Source organism: Coloeus monedula (genome assembly GCF_965178545.1).
Source record: "Coloeus monedula genome assembly, chromosome: 8".
NCBI lineage: Eukaryota > Metazoa > Chordata > Aves > Passeriformes > Corvidae > Coloeus > Coloeus monedula.
The window spans coordinates 34276416-34296731 of NC_138788.1; the positions used below are offsets into that span (position 1 = coordinate 34276416).

The 20316-nt window shown below is 44.6% G+C and overlaps 1 protein-coding gene across 4 annotated transcripts in view; it reads left to right on the forward strand.

Moving 5' to 3' along the window:
• TACC2 (transforming acidic coiled-coil containing protein 2) overlaps positions 1-20316 on the forward strand; it is a 128943-nt gene that overhangs the window by 45385 nt on the left and 63242 nt on the right. For all 4 annotated transcript variants that reach the window (XM_082286255.1, XM_082286256.1, XM_082286258.1 and 1 more), the window contains 2 exons: positions 8741-8866; positions 14432-14563. In XM_082286255.1, the coding sequence (XP_082142381.1) occupies positions 8741-8866; positions 14432-14563 (258 nt within the window). The remainder of the gene's footprint in view (positions 1-8740; positions 8867-14431; positions 14564-20316) is intronic.

Below are 20316 nucleotides of genomic sequence, written 5' to 3' on the forward strand. Positions count from 1 at the left end.
GATTGTGAGCCTCTGGTTAGGAAATGCAAACAAGAAGCTCCTCTTTTACTCTAAACAAACTGAAGTACATTTCTATGGATTTGTTGTAAAACGGGCACCAAGTTTTCACAAAGAACAATTTAAAATCACATATACATTTTTCACAAGGCCATATAGTGATAGGCCAAGGGAGAATGGCTTTAAAATGAAAGAGGGCAGGGCTAGATTTGATACAGGGAAGAAACTCTTCCCTGTGAGGGTGGGCAGGCCCTGGCACAGGGTGCCCAGAGCAGCTGGGGCTGCCCCTGGATCCCTGGAAGTGTCCAAGGCCAAGCTGGACATTGGGGCTTGGAGCACCCTGGGATAGTGGAAGGTGTCCCTACCCATGGCAGGGGATGGCACTGGATGAGTCCCTTCTGGCCCAAACCACTCCGTGATTCCATGATCGACGTTTTTAAAAAGTGTCCCCCCCCTAGTTTGTGCCATCCTGATGCTTTCTGGATTTTCCTCGCAGGGAGCCAGGGAAAGGCCTGGGCTCTGGCACAGCCATCCTGTGGGATGGCTCCTGCTCCCCATCCCTCTCATCAGCCACTCGCCACTCCAGCCCAGCTCTGGCCTCCGGAGAAACCTTTTGCAAGGCTTTCCTTGGCGGCTCTTTGATCTGGCCCTGCTGCACCCTGACAGCCACCCCTACCCTGTCATTGTCTGCTGGGAGCTTGCTTATCTCTTGTTTCCCTGTTGCTTTCAGCTGGTTGCCTCTGTCCTGCCCAAGCCTTCTGTTAAGGTAGCTCGGGCACACCTGAGCTTTTCCTAGAGTTTCAGCCTATCAGGTTCCCACGGTTAAGTAGCAGAGGGCACTGGGAGACAATTGGAAATGTTTCTGTCACAAAGGTGGGTTGAAATTGCTTCACAGTTGGTCCAAAGGTTTTGGCACAGCAAAAGGCTAAGGAATAAACATGGAGAGGTATGTTGTTTGAGAAAAATGACCATTTATTCCAAAAATGTTCGATTTGGTTCTGTTAGCAGGAACATGGCTTGTCTGTGGCCACGGCTTTGAGCCAGACTGAAGTGCTGCTTGCAAAGAAAATAAAAATTTATTTTAATGAATCTTCCTCTTTCCAGGGTTTCCCTCCCCCTCAGGGCAGTTATACCTGCAGAAGCTATTTGTGAAATGGCTTCCAGATGGCAAAAGAGGTTAATTCCCCCCAAAATGAGAGGGGGACTGGATCCTTGTACCTGTATCAAAAATCACAGTAAGTTTTTCCATGGCTGGTTTCCTACTGCTTGGGAAGCAGGATATGAGAGAGACGCTCTCCCAAGAAAGTTTTAACTCTGAGGCTCATCTTAATTCTTGCTGTCAGAGTGGGTGCTCCCAGTGGTGCAACCAAGTGGGTTCTCCCCCTATCATTCACAATGTTGGCCCCATGAAAAGCCATACCCTGCAGCCCAGATGATGGTGGCAGTCTACATGTTTTTCAGCATTTTAAGCCATTACAGTGCCTGATTTGGTGTCTGGGGATCATTTGGTGTAGCCTTCTAGTTCCTGTACAGCTATCTGAATTGTTAAAAGCAGCAATGAGCACATGGAGGGGAAATCCCTGTCTTCTGCTTTCAGACTAGATGGGAAAGTTCTCCTCTAACACAAAATTCACCTGAACACAAATCTGTTGCCTCATTTTGCTTATAGAAGATCAGACAAGAGCTAGAAGTGGGAATTGTCCGAGAGTTAAAAAATTAAAAACTGATTAATATATTTTCCCCCCGGCAGCCCAGTTCTGAATTGATGCTTTGAGGAGTCCACCAGGTATCATTACTGTACCTTAATATTAAAAGGAGATGCACAGTCCTGCTAGGGGCTGGACTGAGTTCTGAAGAAGAGGAAGTGTCAGTTTTGTCACCCAAGATGTGGCTGGCACCACAGTTGAAGAGTTTGGAGACACAGAGTCAGCTGGGAAACTAACTCAGCTAAATTGAGTCTCTGTAGTCCCAGCATTTCATCTGAAGTATCTTGATTGCTTACCAAATGCCCAATCTACCAACTCTCTTGCTGTGGGATAGATATCATAAAGCTTATAGTTATTGTATGGCATGTTATAAACATGATAATGATCTCCCTGAGGAGAGACTCAATTAATTCCTTGGGTGCTGGCAGCTCGTATATGCAATTTGGTGTATCCCCATCCAGACTTAATTACCTGTAAAGCCATTCTTTTGTGTTGTAATAAACCCATAGGAAACCTAAGAGATTAATAAGGGCATGTAACTAATTAAAACTGCCCCATTTTCTTAGAGGTAAAGAAACCTATAAGAAAGCAGGTAAAAACCTATGGAAAGAAAGAAACTCATAAGAAAGCAGGTAAAGAAACTTACAAGAAGGCAGGTAAAGAAACCCATAAGAAAGATTGAAAAATAAGATTAACCTATAAGAAGGCAGGTAAAGGAACCTATGAGAAAACCTGGGTGACTTTAGGAGCTGGAATTTAACCCAACAATTCAGCTAGGATTAAAAATGGTTTGGTTTAGATTTAAGAAAATGTTATTTGTTTAGCTAGAAACACATAATGCTTCTGTGAAAGGTGTTAAAAACTTTACCTCCTGAAACCATTTTAAAAAGTTTTATTTAAGGTTGGGCAAAACACCATTCCTGCGGCCTGAAGCTTGGAAAAAAAAAAAAAAAAGTTGCCAAACACCATCAATTAAACCAGGCTCTTCTTAAGTGGCTTTTAAAACATTGGGAGCTATCTGTGTGTGCTTTAAGCGTTACACACACCGTAATTTAATCTCTCCACATCCCCCCCCTCCAGCGGATGGAAACTCCGAAATTCCACCGTAAAACCGAGGAGAGGGGGGGAAAATAAGAACTTAAAAAAAAAAAAGAGAAGACAACCCACGTGTGAGGCGGTCAGTGGGGCCGGCGTTGGTGGTTTCGCTCCTTTGTTGCGGGAGCCCCAGCCCTGCCCCGCCGGGCTCCGATGCCCCGGGGCGGCGGCAGCGCCGGAGCCGGCGGGGGAGGACCCGGGCGCGGCACCGCGGCCGCTCCGGCCTTTCCTCGGGGAGCCTCATGGGAGGAGCCTGCGAGCAGCAGCTCCGGGCTCCTATTCCTCGGCCTTTTGTACGCTCCCGGAGCTCGCCCGGAGAAGCTGCGGGGAGCGGGGTTCGGCGGAGGCGCGGTGCCCGCCCGGGATGGTGGGAGCGCCGGGGAGCGGCGGCCGGGCGAGGGGCTGTGCCGGGGGGCTGTGCTGCCGGCGAGGATGACTGCGACGAGGAACGCTGCTGATTATTTCCTGGCGTTGGTAAGTAGGCACTTGTGAGTGGGAAAGTTTTTTTTTTTTTTTTCCCCTCTTGGGGGTTTTTGTTTGGTTGGGTTTTTTTTCCCTTTTGAAAAACTTTTGGAAGCTGTTTCTCCCGCTGCCGCAGCGCTGCTTCCAGCTCTGGGTGAGGAGTAACTCTCCTTCCCCCCCCCCCCAAAAAAAAAAAAAAAAGGAGTGGATGGTTTTGTGGCTCTTGCTCTGGTTTCTGGCTGGGTTTGGGGTTTGTGCTCGAGCGAGGAGGAGACTCTGTGTGTGGTGTTTGCACTGAGGAACTTCTGCTTCAGGTTTACTAACTGGGAACTTCGGGAATTTGGGAACTTTGAAATCCTGCTCCAATGACATCAGGACGTGACCGAGAGCCCTTCCGAGGCTCTAAAAGCTGCTCCGTGGTGACGGGATTGGCTTTTTTTTAATGGTTGACAGTTATTACAGCAAATATGCTTATTCATCCTGTGATTTATACTTCTGATACTTTTATGTGGCTTTCTGCTGTCCCTCTTTTAGCTTGCGACGGAAGTAGTGCTGTAACACATTTCAGTCCCTTTAAGTGTTTTTGTCTAAAATAATTGTGTTTGTTTAATGTAGCAACTCATCCTAAGTTTTAATGCGAGCACAGTAATGTGGCACACTCAGGAAAAAAAAACCCCAAAATTCTGTTTTATTGTTACATCTGATCAATCAATGATCAGTGTGGGTACACGTGTTAAGAAATAAAGGGATTTCTAAGCAAGGAGGGTTGGGTGAGAGAGGAAGTGCAGGCCCTCAGGTAAGGTGTGACTAAACACCATCCCCTGCCAAGATAACTCCTCTATCTTCTCAGGGTTTCCACAACCAGTGCCAGAAAAGTACAATTTCTGAGAATGCCTCTGCGTGGTCCCTGACAGCGATAGCGCTCTGCTCCTATCCAGCAGAACGCCGGGACTCACCTGCAGGGATTGCCAGCTGCTGCGCAGCTGGGCTTGCTTTCCACAGGTGGGGAATTGCCTTCAGGAAGTCTTGTAAAAAGTGCTTTAATGTCTCCAGAACGCAGCTCCTGCGTTTGCTTGCCTTCCTTGTGTTGTTAGGATGGGATTGTGCAGGGAGAGAAGGGGACTCACTGCCCCGTTGCTGGAAGCACAGCCTTGTGTCCGGAGCCGGGCATGTTCCCGCATGGAGCGTGGCCAGCCAGGGTGATGGCAGGGCTCTCCCTTGGGGACAGGTTTGCCTCAGTGCTGCTCCAGCCCGGGCTGGGCTGGCTCTCCCCGGGCGCTGCAGGCACTGTCACCCAGCACCCAGACCTGTTCTGCTGATTCCTCGAGTCCCGCTCAGAGGAACACCATGTAAATCCCAGGCACTGGAATAATTCCGCCAGAAGCCGGTTCTGGTGTCTTGATGATAAGTGTGGTTACGCTGCCATGCACTGGGCATCAGACTTGTGTTTCCCATGTGTGACAGGGGTTTTCTTTGCTTTTAATTAACACATGCCTTGTCATCTCTTGGATACCTTTATTGCTGTGTTTGCACAGACCTGGCTCAGCAGGGCTCAGCCTGGCCCAGGTCGAGCCTAAATACAAAGTGCTGGTGCAAGGCACTTAAGGCATAGTTTCTTCTTCAGAGGAGTATGGAATTTGAGAGATTTTTCCAAAATAACATATTTAAATGGATAAGTAGGTCTTTTGTTGGGTTTACAAAAGGCAGTGTATTTCCCAAAACTTGAACTTTTGACTGTGTGTTTTTAGCTTGTGAAAGTAAAACCTTGGCTATATCTAAGCACAGTGACCAGCAAAAGTGACCCCCAGTCATTGTTGTGTCTGAGCTTTTAAGCTGTTGCTGGTGTATGGACTTGTCCTGTGAGGATGGATGTTCCCTTAGTTCCTTGGGAAATAAAGCCACACTTTCCATTTTAATCTTAGAATCTCATATTTTTCCTGAAATGCTGTTGATATTTAAATGGGTTTTAAATTGGTTCATAAGTAGTAGTACAGGAGGGGAAGAAAAGAGGGCTTGTTTGTTTTTAATGCTTTGCTTGTATCTTATGCAGCAGTTCTGAGCTGTTCCCTAAACAAGTTTAGTTTTAGTTAGTGATATCTGTAATGTTGATTTATAATATAAGAAATAACTTCTTATTTCCTTCTTTGCTGAAACATTGACAGGAGTCCCAGTAATCATGAAAATACTTTTAAAGAACAGCAATGCCAAAGTTGCTTAGAGTTACTATAGCAGGTTATTGTTGGATTTTCTAGACACCAAGTTTATTTCAGTGAATGTGGCTAATGTATGAGATAAGCTACAAACTAAAGTGCAAGAAGGTAAAAATACTATGAAGGAATTAATAAAATGGAACAAATTTTATGAGGTATGGTGTGTTTGAATGAATGAATTTTAAACTGATGTAGGTGCTGCTAGATCTGCCTTTCCAAAGAATTGCAGTGTAAGAACTTACCAACAGTAAATTCTCTCAATATTTTTCTGGGATTGATCAATACTTTTTATGGATGGGTAAACTGAGGGTCAAAAAATGACTCTTTGGCCTAACATACTAGAAAGCCAAGTATGAAATCTAGAGGATTTTGTCTGTCAGCCTTGCTGTACCCAATGAGAACATCTTGTGTCCTGAAGAAAACAAAACCGTGGGTGATGAGAGCACTGAGAGCTCAGTCCTGCCTTGTGGTTGTTGGTGCCATTTTCCAGAGATTTCTGGGGTAAGAGCAGGATCCATAAATCTTGCTGTTATCTCTTTAAAAGCAACCAAATGTTTGGGACTGGGAGATAGCAGAGTTTGAAATGCTTATTGGTTTCCCTTGGAGTAAACTTGGAGCTATTGTTGACTGTTCAAAGGGAGCCACATCCAGCTCTCCTGATTGGAAAAACATGGACAGGGAGTAAATGCCAAGACCCGTAGCTGCCTTCTGTCTCCAGCACCAGTATCAAAGCGTTTTATAACTTTCCTATGAAGTTAGGGGTTTAAGGTCTGCATCTCAGGGATGTCAAGAGAAGAGCAGCAAACAGACCCACCAGAGCACCCAGCACTCGCTGCTCCGTGTCCTCGTGTGCCAAGTTGTGCCCCTGTATGTATTTTAATTTTCTGCCTTGGTTTGAAACCTTTCTACATAGACAGAGGTAAGACCTGCTGTGTTTAAACAGAAGAAATTACACAGGTTTATGGAGTTATTTCTCATTCATTCATTGATATTTAATTACTACTGTGGGTCAAGCTTTGCCTGAAACTTGTTATTTGCATACCTACCTTCTAACAGTGACTTGGAAAATTTCTTTCCAAGGCTAAGTAGAGGCCTTAAAAGTGAAATTGTGAAACTCAAGAGCCTAAGGACACCTGATGGGCAGTGTCTTTCTCTTGTGACACACTAATAACAGTCTGAACCCCATGGTCTTTGGGCTGAGTTTAGTGTGCTCGCTGCAGCTGTTGGTAAGCAACTGCTTGTTAAACTGTGAGGTATTTTCCTTTGCAAACTATTTCAGTCATGCTTGTCATAAGTAGAATTTGGAAGCAGTTTTATGTAGATTCTCTTCCAGGCTCGACCCAGAACAGAGGCAACAGAGTGGAATAAGCTCATGGCCTTTCCATGGAGTTCAATTTTCGGAACAAATTGGCCTTAAAGGCTGGTGGCTGCAAGAGGGCTGACAGCAGGGACCTGGTGGCAGGCGCCTGGAGAGCCAAAGGCAGTTGTGATGCCTGGGAATGTCACTTTGTGGAACTCGTTTGAGCAGCTTATGGATGGCTTCATTGTTTGTGTGGCACAGAGCAGGGTGGCTTGGCAAGGAGCAGCTTCGCCATCGCCTCCCCAAGCCTGAGTTTCAGGTTACTTTGTCCATGAACTATGAAACTCCCTGTCCAGGAGTTGGCTGTGCAGGAAACGTGAGTGGTGAGGAGCAAATGCTTCTCACCAGACTGGGGCACAGCAGCTTCAGTTGCAGTTTGGGTTTGTGCTGTGCTGCCTGTATATTCACTGGGAATAGCCTTAGTGCTCTGCCACAGCCACAACAAAGCCTGCCCATCTCCTCATTTTACTCACTATGTACATAAAAAAGAAATTGTCAAGTGCTGTTGTCAAAACCTGCCTTCTAAACACTCATTTGAAGGCAAAGCAGAGGGGACTCCCCAGTTTGTGCTGTATCTACAACTCAGCAGTGAATGAAAACCAGTCCCTTTATGCTAATAAGCCGGAGGACTTTGGAACCTGTAAACACCTTCGTTCAAAGTTCCCTACAACAGGCAGAGCCCTCAGGTGTGGTTAAACCTGAGAACTTGTGGGCAGTTAATTGCTCAGAGTTGTAATTAGTTTTCCCACATGAACATGTTACAGAATCGTTTAGATAAAATATAGGAAGTGTGTGTACATTCAGATGGCAGCCTTCAGTCATTACCAGAATAACACTGACATTGTTATAGTGAAGTTTAACTGTTTGTCATGGTTTTGGATTCCAAATTAAACTACAGTAGAGAATCGTCCCGTATCTCTGGAGTTGAAGTGAGATAAGGAAGTAATCATTTAGAGTTAAAGCTGAGTTATCTGATTTAGAGCTTTTTATTTATAAGCTGGAATTGCAAATGCTGAGTGACGGTTTTGAGTTTACGCACCTCAAACCCATCTGTGTATGGTACCATCCCTGTGTGTTCAGTGCTGTGTTCACTTGGTAGGTACAGGAAACAACATGGACAGAAGGGGTTCAGGGCAGCATGAAATTGCATCAGCACTTTAAGGTCACACTTTACAAATAACTTGAGGATTTTGGTGAATTTTAGGGAAAAGTGATGCTTCCTCGGTCCTGATCTCTGGGTGGTCACATGGCAAGGTCAGGTTGAAGTAGGCAACAAAAATGTTGTTTTCAGGGGGTTCCCCATGGTTTGGTGTCTCATAAAAATGAACAAAATCCCTTTTACAGCAAGGGTCCTTTCCTTACTGATTCAGCAGTGTGTTTCCAAATTGCTTTTTTGAGCCACAAGCTGCTGGTACTCCATGGCACTCTGCTTTTCCCAGGAATGGGACAAGGCTGGATGTCTTCCTGTGTGTGTTCTCCACAACACCTGGACCCCTTTGACTCTGTGCCCCCCTCCCCCACTGATGAGCACCCCCAGCTCAGGTGAAAGCCAACATTCAGCTCCTTGTGTTTTATGTGATTTCTGAGCAAGGAAATCTTGTCATTTCTCTTGTTCAAGCAGCAGCTCCATTTCTCATTTGTTTTTCACAATCAGAAGCACAATGGGGTTAATATGCTGTTGGATTGTACTATCTCATTGCTCCTGCAGTTGTAACTCAGACAAAAATCCAGAGGCTTCAGTCCTGTGGGAATAAAAGCAACTTAGATTAAAAATGCCAACTTCTTCTGCCTTCCCTAACACACAAGTTAGCTCGTTCATGCTCAAGTCCAGAGATTCAGATAGGCAAACAACATTCTGTAATAACTCAGACATCTAAGGCTGCCTTTCTCTCTGTCTTTTCTCTCCACAGCCCTCCTGGGCCAGGTGATGCTAATCAGTTGGCTTCTCCCCTCGATCTCTGTGAGCATCCCTTAGCTGTGCCTGCAGCCCTTGGAAATGCTGTCCCCGTGGGAGCTGCTGAGCTGACTGCAGCAAGGTACTGTCCAGAGCCGTGCCCTGGGGCAGGGGCAGTGGCTGCTCCCTGGTGTGGGAGGGTGTAAGCTGGCTGAGGAACTGCTGTCACCCTCCTTGGATGGATAAATGTCTGGTAGGGCCAGTTGCTGATGGGTTTGCTGAGTCTGCCTGTATCTGTCAGCAGAGATCTGTACCAGAGTTTAAATCTCCCCTTGTGAAAACTTTCAAAATAAGATGCTGTCTGAGATTCTGCCACTTCAGCACATAGGAGGGCCATGACACGTGAAGGTGTAATGTATGGGCTATGTCTTTTCCGTCCTTACATATGTATTTTTTTTTTAGTAGTATAAGGTAACTAATCCGTTGGGCATTTTCTTTGAAAAGTTCTTTAACAGTATAATGTTAATTATAAAGCATTCAGGTGTCTCTGTTGGACTCTGGCCTTTTTGTCTGCCTTTGCTTGCGCTGAGAGGGGAAACTTTTGCTTTATTTGTGCTGGTGGTAGTAGGGTTGTCAGGATCTTCGGGCATATAAATTTGTCTTAACAATAGAGGAAGCCTTGTAGGGTGTGTGTACCCTTCAATCACCAGGAGTTCAGTGGAGTGTAAACACACACAGTATATTTAAGCTAGCATTAAAGTTGTTAGCTGAAGTCACAATAATATACCATCAAAGGCAGAAGGGACCTTGTGTGGTTTGCTCAATCCTCCTTAAAAGCTGGGTGACTTTGCTGTTTAGCCCATCCTGGTCTGCCACCAGTCCCCAAGCTGGTTAGTCACTAATGCTGGCTGAGTGAGTCTGTGAGAAACAAACTTTTTCCTACAGTCTGAGTAAGATGATCTAGAGAAGTGGGAAGCTAATGATGTGGATTTCTTCCAGTTCTTGTGAGTTTTTTTACTCAAAAGAGTTGTGTTTCTTTGTTTTTAACAAATGTAATTGGGTTACTGATGGGTTTTTTGTGGATTCTGTTTCTTGCTAATGGATTGTTGGCCATAGTAGTGAGGCAGTTAGAAAAGAGTGAGCATTAACTGAGGTGGAGCTGTGAACTACTTTTTTAATGTGGAGGCATGAAAAAAGACTAACACCGAAAGTGCGAGGAAGATTTGTATATGGTCTTTGGACTACAGTCTGGAACAGAGGATTGTGTGCCCTTGGGGCGATAATTTGCTGTTTGCAGGGAAAAAGGCACACAAGCTATGATTAAACATTTAGGGAGAGCAGTCTTAGAATGTTTTAACTCACTCTTTCTTGTAAACCTCCTGAATTCACTCTGTTTGCATTCTCATCTGAATCCAGAATTTCGAGTTAATTATATTTTACCTTTTCTTTTGATCTGCTTCATAACTTGTGCCTTTAAAATGTTTTTATTGTTGATGTCTGAAGGTTGTCTCGGGGTTCCTTGCTCCATCCCAGCTGTGCAGGCTGTGCTGGTGCTGAGCTGTGGTTGCCCCATCCAGGGTGGCTGAGCCCAATAGGGGTGAGGGCACACAGACTGTGCTGCAACCACAGGATCTGCCTGGTGTTCCAAATCCTGACCTTGAGGGAGCCACAAGGATTTTTGCAAGGGTTCAGCACTAAAAAGTTGCAAACCAGGGGTATTTCACGTTGGATGTAGGTAGTTTTCCAGTTCCTGAAACAGAGGAAACTGGCAGAGAAATACACTGTGGTCAGCTGCAGTCAAGCTGGCTGTGAGTGGTTCTTCTGTGTTTGTTGGTTTTAACTCTTTTGTTTATATTTTTTTTAAATGCTGCACAAGTTAACTCTTGTCAGTGTTGTTTGTTTTTCTTTCTCCTTTAATTTGCATCCGTGTGCAGCTTTGGATATAAAAGCCTACCTGTTCTTCTTCACCTGTCTTTCCTGTCCAGGTTGTTGTCACTTGCCAGCTTCTCTGTGAGCCTTGCAGAGGGGTTTCCTGCTGTCCCAGCATGGAAAACTCAAAGGCTGCCACTGTTCCCACCCCCCAGGTGCTGCTGGTTGGCAGAAGAGGGGTTAAATCAATGCATCTGCACCCCTGCTTTAGCTCCTGTGGGTTCAGTCATGGTGCAGCTCCTCCTGCAGCAGCAGCTCTGCTGACTTCCCTGGGGTTTAGTCCTGAGCTGATAACAACATGATGTTGGTAGCAAATGAAAGTATTGCTCTTAAAACATGTGATCATGCTCACAGCCAGGATCAGTAATAGCAGGACTGGGCTTTTCTTAGCTGAGGGAAGAGCCTTGATGATGTTTTTTCTTTTATGCCATTGCCTTATCCATCATCAACGATTCACCTGTGTCATGGAGCAGATTATTGCCTATATAAGTAAGATAATCTTATTAAAGTCTCTGCTTTTTTGGCATTTTATGTAGAAGCACTGCACCCCTGCATTTCAGTATGACTGGGTACAGCTCTCTAATGCACATGCATGTGGTGTCTCTGTGATGCCTGCTGGGTACCTCTGCAACATGGAAATGTTACAAGGGCTTCTGAATGGCGTGGTGTTATTCCAGTCTGTCTGCAGCAAGGTGCAATCATAAAGTGTTTTCCCCCAAAACATTTAGTTATTTACTAAATGTACTTTCGTCTCCATGTGTTTCCCCATCAGGGGTGTCACATAATGCAGATGGTATCATTTGACAGGGAAAAATAATGGTACATATAGGGTGGGGGTCAGTTTGTGCTAAATGGCATCCAGATGGCCCGGCAGAGTAAGAGATCAGGTTGTCCTTCCATCTGTTCAGTCAGGAAACTCTATTTTTGTTTTGCTTCTTGAGGGTGATTGACTGCCTCTCTCCTGCTGATGCCATATTGATCAGGGACAACCTGCTATCATTTGCTCAGTAAAATTTTATTTACTCTATCTACAGAGAAGTGCCCTGAAAAGAATTAGGTAAAAAGTTCACTGGCGGGTCTGCCAGGCATTTTTGTTTAGTAGTGAAAGGCCAAGTTCACTCTGATTTGCCAGTACATATTGCACTAGAAGTTTTGGCCAGACACAGCTTTCTCCTTACTCTGCAGGTGCAGAGCTCTGCAACAGGACTTCTGTGTTGTATGAGGAATGTTTGGGTTGGAAAGGCAGAGAAGGCAAATAAGTGCCCTGGCTGTATAAGACCACAGCTTAGCTGGGCTCCAGGTTAGAGGTGAGAAACACTTCTGAGCAGTGTCTGTTCCCTGCAGCTTCCTTCCTGCCTTGTAGGAAAAAAAACCCCAAACCTGCAAATGTCCAGGAAAAAATGACAGATTAGAAAGCACTTCCTGTATGAGTTTTGTTTAGGGTTGTACTTCTTAGTGTTGGCAGCACAAGCAGGCAGGAGTACCCAGGTTTGTCTGTGCACACAGATAGTCAGAAAGTGATTTTTGAGGTTTACTTAAAAGAGATGGTGCTTGAAAATGCTTGTTCTCTGATCAGCTCTACTCCACAGGATAAATACTGGTCAATGTATAGTTTACTGTGCACTGAGAAGACTTGGGCCTTTTGGTAGTATTCTAGCTACAACCATTAAAATACTACGAGTTGAGACATAAGTTTAGTGGAAAATCTTGTTTTAATAATAGCTGTGGAGAGGTTTTATGTAGCCACTTCATGTCTGAGGTGATAAAAGTACTGTGAGTTGACACACACACGCAAGTTGATGCAGTGTTAGGCTGGAGAGTTTAGAGTGGACAGAAAGTCTGTATTTTGGACAGGGTTGCTGTTCTGTGCTCCCCTGCCTCAATTTGTGCAGTCTGTCAGAGCAGGAGGAGTGGAGGCAGAGCTTTGTGAAGGGCAGGGAGCAGAGCTCTTCTAGAAATCCGTGTGTGTCGATGGCAAGCTTTGCTTTAGTGCTGGGAATGACACTCATTAGTCAAAGTATCTCTGAAAATTGTTTCATTTGATGTGGGAAGACTTAAAGGGGGAAGCTGAAGGGCTGCAGATGGCCATTTGGGGCTGTCTGAAGAAGTGTGGGTGAATCAGGTGCTACTGTAAGCAGGTAGGGCTTTGTGTGTCCGTAACACCAGGGCCATAATTTTATGTGCCTTTGGTGCTCTTGTTTGGCTGAGCCCTCTTGTGAATTGTTTGGGTTTTGCAACTCTTTGTTTCCTCTCCAAACAGATGTTCAGCACTCACTTATTTTTAGTAGTTCACTTTTTTCTGCTTTAAAAATCTTACTTTCGCTGCTCTCCGTGTGCCCCTATATAGTCACAGCGCCTTGGTATAGAGGGGATGCTGTTACTATATTAGGACAGAGACATTTTTAGCCAAGGACAAAGGCCTTTGCATGAAAAAGGAAGCAGCCTGCTTTTTAATCGTTATTTATTTATTTATTTGTATTAACTTGATGGGGCTGAAGATTTAGGGTGTCTGTGTCAGCATCAGGCCAGTTTGGACAACCCAAAGGAAGGAAAGGAAGGAAGGAGTGAGGAAAGCAGAGGTAATTTCTTAGAAGTAGCAGGGCAGTTATCCCATATGGGACAAAGCAGCTCCGTGGATATAAGCTAATCAAGGTAAACTACACTCACAGAGAGCTTTGGGGATCTCAGTAACTGAGTGGACAAGCACTTTGGGAAATGGCTGTTCTCGTGCTCCTGCATACTGTGACTGAAGTTAGGGCTGTGCTTTAGGCTTGTCCTTTGTATACATGCACCAAAGAAGGGAACAGCCTGTCCCTGGACCTTACTAACTCTTAATCAGTAACACAATTTAATTTGCTGCCTACAGTTCCAGTGTAATTACTGGGGGAAGAGGAGAGAAATTTTTAAAAGGAATGACTAAGATAGCTGTTTATATTTAGTTCAGGAAACCTGTAAGAAGCTTCTCAGCCACGTCCTGTCTCCATCAACATTTCCATCAACATTTGTGTTGTATCTCTGGAAGCAGCAGCCGGCAGGAGAGGAGGCTGTTTGTGTGTGGCTGCTACCCCAGGACATTTGTGTCCCTCTGGCGTGTCTGAGGTGCCCTGGAAGGGACAGTGTGGCGTGACAAGACCTTAAACTGCTCCTGCTTTTGAGACATGAAGTCACTGGTTATTTAGTTCCTTTTCTGTCAGTGGTTTAATGAGTGTGGCTGAGAGCAGGGGGAGTTGTGTGGTTACTGCGCTGCTCCTGAGCTTGTGGGGCTTTGCTGAGCAGAGGGACTTAACATCCATGTAATGAGTTCTGGGATTACTGTTTAGCTTTACAGCCTAGGGAGAGCTTTTAAAGTAAGAGAATGCTTTAGTCCCTGTTTTTAGAGTTTTTTCCTAAAACACAGATCACTTAATCAAATGTTTATGCTGTACACTGAGGAGAAAGGGCTGTGTGAGAGCAGCAAAGCTGTCATTAGTGATTTATTTACTATACTGATTTCATATATGCTTAAATTCCTCTGGCACTTAATGTTACAGTCTGTAAGAGCTGTCAAGACTTTGCAATATTACTGATTATGTGGTCAGCTGAGAAGTTAAGTGAAATAATGTTTGTAGAAAGAAGTAATTTGTGGGAGGTGGGAGAGAGAGGGGAATTCAGGAGGGGATTATGTGGTCCTTATAGCTCCTTGTAGATCCAGCCAAAGTTCATCCTATGAAGAGACTTCATTAAAGCTGCATGGGCATTTCTGATATTTGTCAGCTTATTTTCAATAATTGTTTTGCAGCACTTCCAAGCCTGATAGCTGCAAAGAAGTTGATAACCACGTTTCTGAGGATGTACCTTTGGCTGTGGCCCCTGGTGATGGTGTAGAGCTGCCTGCTCAAGAAACTGAAGGTTTCACAAGGGAAAAAAAGAGGTATTGTGTGATTTCAATTGTTACAAGACTTTTCCATGTCTTTACATCTTTTGCTTAAGAAATGTTACTAGTGTGAAAGAGGCTGACTAAGTTTGACAGGTGTTTTGTCTAAGTTACATGAACACTTCGCTGCTAGATCTTGAATCCAAATGTTAGATTTATCAAGATCTGGCTAATCCAGTATATTTACTCCAAAATACCAGAAGAGGGAGCTTAGGCTACACTGCTTACTACTATGCTGATCTTTCCTTCTGTTTTTAAATTAACATTTTTTTAGGGTTTTTTTCCCAATATTTTTCTTTCTCAAAGTTTAAGTTTGTTTTTTTTTGTTTTGTTATTGTGTGTGAAACTGTGCAAGTTCAGGTCTATTTAAGAGGAACGTTCTGCTCATTCCCCTTCAGATGCTGCCAGCAACTTCCCCACCCCACACCTGATTTGCATTGTCACTGTCAGTAGTGAAGGAAGAAGTTGTTCAGCTTGGTTTCGCTCATGCTGAGTAAATATTATCTTGGTTTCAAAGTGAAACGTTTCACTGCCTCAGATTTACACTGATTGTTGCATAGTGTTTTGATAGGAGGCCCAGCACATTTCTTGCTTTGAAAACCCCTAAACTGAGCCACAGACTTGTGGAATGATTTGGGTTGGAAGGAAAGATCATGTCGTTCCAACCATCCCATCTCAAATATAGTCGAGACATGTGCTTGGATATTCCTGTCAGAGCTTCAGCTGACGCCTGTCTGAGGCTGATTAACCAGTCTGCTCTTGTGGCTCAGCAATCAAGGCCTGCCCTTATTGTGACATCTATTAATGGAAAAGGTCACAGCACAGCTGAGAATATGAAATGGGCACTCCCTGGAGAGCAGCGTTCCCCACCCCACCAATACAGACTGGCAGGTTGTGACAAGGGGGATACAAGACAGGAGACACCACGGGAAACACAGTTATGCCACTAAAGCTCAGTTCAGAAATGTCAAAAGATGCTGCTGCCAGCAGGAGGATACTCTGAATTATGAATTAAAATGTACAATAGACATGTTCTGCTGTGGAACAGTGCTCAAGTAGCTATTAGCAAATGCTGCTGAAAAAACTGTTGACTATAATATCTAGGAAACGTTGATTAATAATTTCTTCTAAACTTCTGATTATTTCAATCAGAAAAGTGGTTTCATCACTTTTAGTGAATGTGCTGCTGAAGCACAGTTCAGCCAAGTCTTTGTAGTTTTCTTCCATGACAATGCACTGGACTCACATGTTTTAGCCTGTGAGCCACTGATGGAGAACAGAAGTGCTTCGTACCAGTATGCAATTTCTGCCAGCTGGAGAGGATTTTCGGAATTGAAGGGTAGATAACTGTGGTTATCCTCTAAAAATGGAGAGAAGTGGGCAGGTGAGATTTTAAGTTAGAAAATACTCACCCCAAGATGTTGGCTCTTTCCAGAGAATCATCCAAAATTGTTTGAACTGTATGAATACCCAGAATTTCACTTTCTGGGAGTGCTGGAGTGTAGTCACAGATGACTGTTGTTTACAAATCCAAATCAGAACCACTAAAACATGAGGATTTTCTTTTCCTTTTCACTAGAATTCAGCTTCAAAGACAGGAGAAATAATTTTAGAGCTCAGCAGGCAAGCAGAGCTGCTGTGCTCACATACTTAGATTGGCTTGTGCCTCTGAAGTTCCTGTTTTGTTTTGATATTGATGTACTGTGTTCATTAAAGTGTCTGTGTGTACGAAAACTCTTGGATGGAGTAAACAATGGTGTAATTAAGTAGAATCATGGAATGATTTGGATTGGAAAGGACATTAAAGCTCATCCAGTTCTACCCCTGCCATGGGGTAGAGGTTCCACTATCCCAGGTTGCTCCAAGCCCTGTCCAACCTGGCCTTGGACACTGCCAGGGATGGGGAGTCCACAACCTCTTCAGGCAACGTGTTCTATCAGTACAACTTAACTTAATGTAGAATCAAAATCCAGCCTAGGATTCCAGCAGCCCAAATGGGCACTCCCAGCATCCTCATTGTTCCTTGAGAATAGTGATCCTGTCACCCACAGCTTCTTTCTCCAAAGCTGAACTCATGTGTTTGTATCTTAATGCAAATTAAGATGCACACAGAGGTGAGAGTTAGAGTTGTCTGTTGGACAAAAGATCATTCTTGCATCCTCTTGAAAAGCAAATATGTTACTGTCCAAACTGCTGTCTGCTGCTGTAATCAGCCCTTATGTAAGTACTTCTGAGACTACCTTGCATTTTTATGTGATTCCTGTGTATCAAGTCAAATCAGCCATGGAGAATAATAGCCTGCAAATTGGGTTGTGTTTCACTTCGTCACATTTATGGCAAGTGCCTGCCAAGGTGCTGAACTTGTGCAACTGCTGGGCCCCACTGCATGATTTTCTGCACAATGGATCCTTGAGGCGTTTCAGTCTCCTCTGTGATTATGATGGTCACATTATGAACTCTGTCAAGACACTTCATAATTTGAGAGAAGTGCTGAAATATTGCTAGAGAGTGGCTGATTCTTTATGGAAGCCCTGTGGACAGAGCTGGGAAGTCTCTGAGGAGCTGAGCCATCCCTTTGTCCTGCGAGGAAGAGATGGGTATGATTTGTTCTGGAGAACAAAAACCAAGTGCTGGTTTTGAGCATGTCCCTACTTGGAGCCTCATTACCTGCTTTGAAAACTGCACCTGTGATATTCTGTGTGGCTGATGGGAATGGAGAGCTGGGTCCTCCTTGTTGTCAGATACAGGGTCAGTTTTCTTTCAACAGCTAAAGCAGGCTGGAGTCAGATCATTTCGAGAGACTTTGGATAGACAGGGAATGTCTGTTGATCTCTGAATCTCTGAAATTAAATACACATTTCTGTCTTACCTAATTTTCCTGAAATGACCCTGGAACCAATTGGAAGCACAGCAGCAAATCTCTCTGAAAGCAAAAAGTCACAACAGTGTTTACACAAAGCTCTGCTTTCTGTGTTGTTGGTTTCCAAAATGTTTCATAATGCTTCCCTGGGAGGAAACAAAGCTGAATAAGTGGTGTAGGCAGAAAAACAGGATAAGCTGTATGACTTCTGGGTTTTATTTGCTTGATTGTGTGTTGAAAACAAGTTTTCTCCTTTTGCCCACCTTCAGAGAGACTTGGTGTAAAACTAAGGAAATAAAAATCGATGTATTGCCTTCATTTTTGACCAACACTGATAATCCTAGACTGAGTTGCTTTTAATGCTGTTTTCAAAACCAAGAAGGGATTAAATGGGATTCAAAAACTCACGGTTTTTTTCCCTTGAGTGAATTTAACCCTTTGGAAAGGAATGTGTTAAACCTTTTAAGTTTACAAGTGCACTGAGCAAGGAAGAGATGAGAAGTACAAGTGAGGGATACAAACACCTCTTTCTTTCCAAAATGTGGGAGTTTGCAGGATTTTTTGGGTTTGGGCATTTTTTTGGTGGGGAAGGAGGGTGTAGTTTTCTATGTTTGTCATGTGAACTGGATGGTAGTAGTGTGTGTCTGGACTGTGGTGCACAAGTGAAGTGATGCTTTTTTTAGGATAGCAACAGAATGAAGGCATTGAAACGAAGTTGTTTAGATCTTGTAAACTAGCCCCAAGGATTGTTGAGGCTTTGTGGCTGATACCATGAAAATCATTTACCATCTCCTGAAAAACAGCATAAAAAATAAGATACCTTCCACATAACCAGCCAGCCTGTAAAAAATGGACAGGAGTGAACCACAGTGCTGCTCTTCGTCCATTTCCACCATTCCAGGTTTTTAAAGGGGGTTGTTTCCTGAGTGGTGTGTTCAGAACTGCTCAGCCCTAGGCAGGAGGATGCTTTGTGTAGATGTCTTCAATTTATTACCAAGTAACAACATCAAAGTCTGGGATGTCTGCTGTGTTCCAAGCCCCAAATGTTGTGGATTAAGTGCATTTTCTTGTAGCTGGGTGTGGGACTGGTGTGGTGGGGTTATGTGGGTGAGCCCATGATTTGGGGGGACAGTCCTGAGTGTTTGATGGGCAGGGTGCCCAGAGACCCCCTTGGTGTGTGCTGGCAGAAACAGCTTCCATCAGCCAGCAGCAATTCAACAAATAGCTGCCAGTAGCTTCATTTTTAGAAGGCAGAGCATTAATGGGTGCTTGACACAAGTGGGAAATGTCACCTGTTTTCTAACCATATGGTGGCTGGGAATTTGGGTTCTCTGGGGTGTTCTGCCTGCAGGTTTGCTCAAAGAGAGCAATTATTTGTGTGTCTTGTGAAGCTGCTCTCAGTCTGAGGCGGTGGACAAAAGGGTGATGAAGGCCCTCTGTTTGCCTGTTATTCCTGTGTATTTTACAGGTTCCCTCAGGCGATTTATGGTAATTTCCTTGCTGCTAGAACAGGTTCAGCAGCATGAAAATGAGTATGTTGTTACACTAATTAAACCATCCAGGAGGAGCTTTAGAACAGCATTGATCGTTCTGCATCCTACAAAAGCATGGAAGTACAGATTCAGAGATTACACACCTGGCTTGGGATGCTGTTCCATGGCACTGTGACACATGGTGACAGCTCCTGACACTGCCAGGAGGGTGGAGGACTCGTAGGGCATCATGTCTTGTCCTAGAGCAGGTAATACATGGGCTAAAACTGTTGAGTCAGGTGTATTTTGTATTTCTAAATAATCGCTGTTACGCTAGAATATGGCCTGTACTTTTGGGGCACCCTACCCCTAATGCTAAATCTTCTAAAAACAAAAGCTTAAAGAAACCATTGAAACATACTAGGCGTACTTCAGACCAATTTTGTGTTAACTCTCATGAAATCAAATTGAAGCTGTAAGCTGGCTTCTTTAAGGCAGTCACTTGACCACCCATCCTTAGCAGCCACAGCAAAGCATTGCACCAGGGGGGAATACTGTTCTTGTCTGGTTTCTTCATCCTGCATTTTCATAATCTAATTCTTTACTTAGGCCCTGAGGCCAAGAGGCCTTTGGATTCTGCTTGCTGAAATCTCCTGCAACAAGGTGCCCCCGGGAGAGCTTTATCAGCAGTGATCTTGTCAGCTGAGGGCAGGTGCATGAAAGCCCTTAAAAATGTCAGTCCCCTCCTGGCATTAGGCAGCTCCTTTCCTAACAAGCCTGGCTCCAGCTGCCCTAGGGATATTACACCTCGGGATGTTTAGAGGCTTAGAAAGAAGCATGGAAACAAGATGAGCTCCTGTTGTCTGTGATGATGTTTCTGCAATTCTGGTGTTCGGAAATGTCAGCAGAACCTGGGCATTTGGCTTGTGGACATGGTCTGCAGAGGCATATTCAGCAGCAGAACAAACTCCCTCCTTTGGTGTGGTGATGCTTGTGGTCCCAGGCCAGAAATTTGGTAAATAGGAGTTTAAAGTTTTGTTTGTGATCCAAGGAATTCAGGCTTGGCTCTTGAAGTAGTAGTGTGATAGAGCCCAGAATCTGAAACTGAAGCATCTGTGCCTTGGCAGGAGGGGAAAGCAAAGGAGCAAATGAGAGGCCAGAGGCTGCACGAAGTGAGGTGTGAGCTCTGCACAGGGGTTTGGCTGCCCTGACCCTAAACTTCTGTCTCCTCTGAAGGTCTGTGTGGGGCAGAGCCCTCACTCCTGTGGGGGATCCTGCACAGCCAGGGCAAGGAAGGAGGGAAGCACCCAAACTCGGGAGTGTGCTCAGCTCTGGGAAACCTAATCTCCCTCTTTGTGTGGCTCCTCAATTTCATAGAAGGCTTTTGAACGTGGAATCTTGTGGGGTGTTCCGTTCTC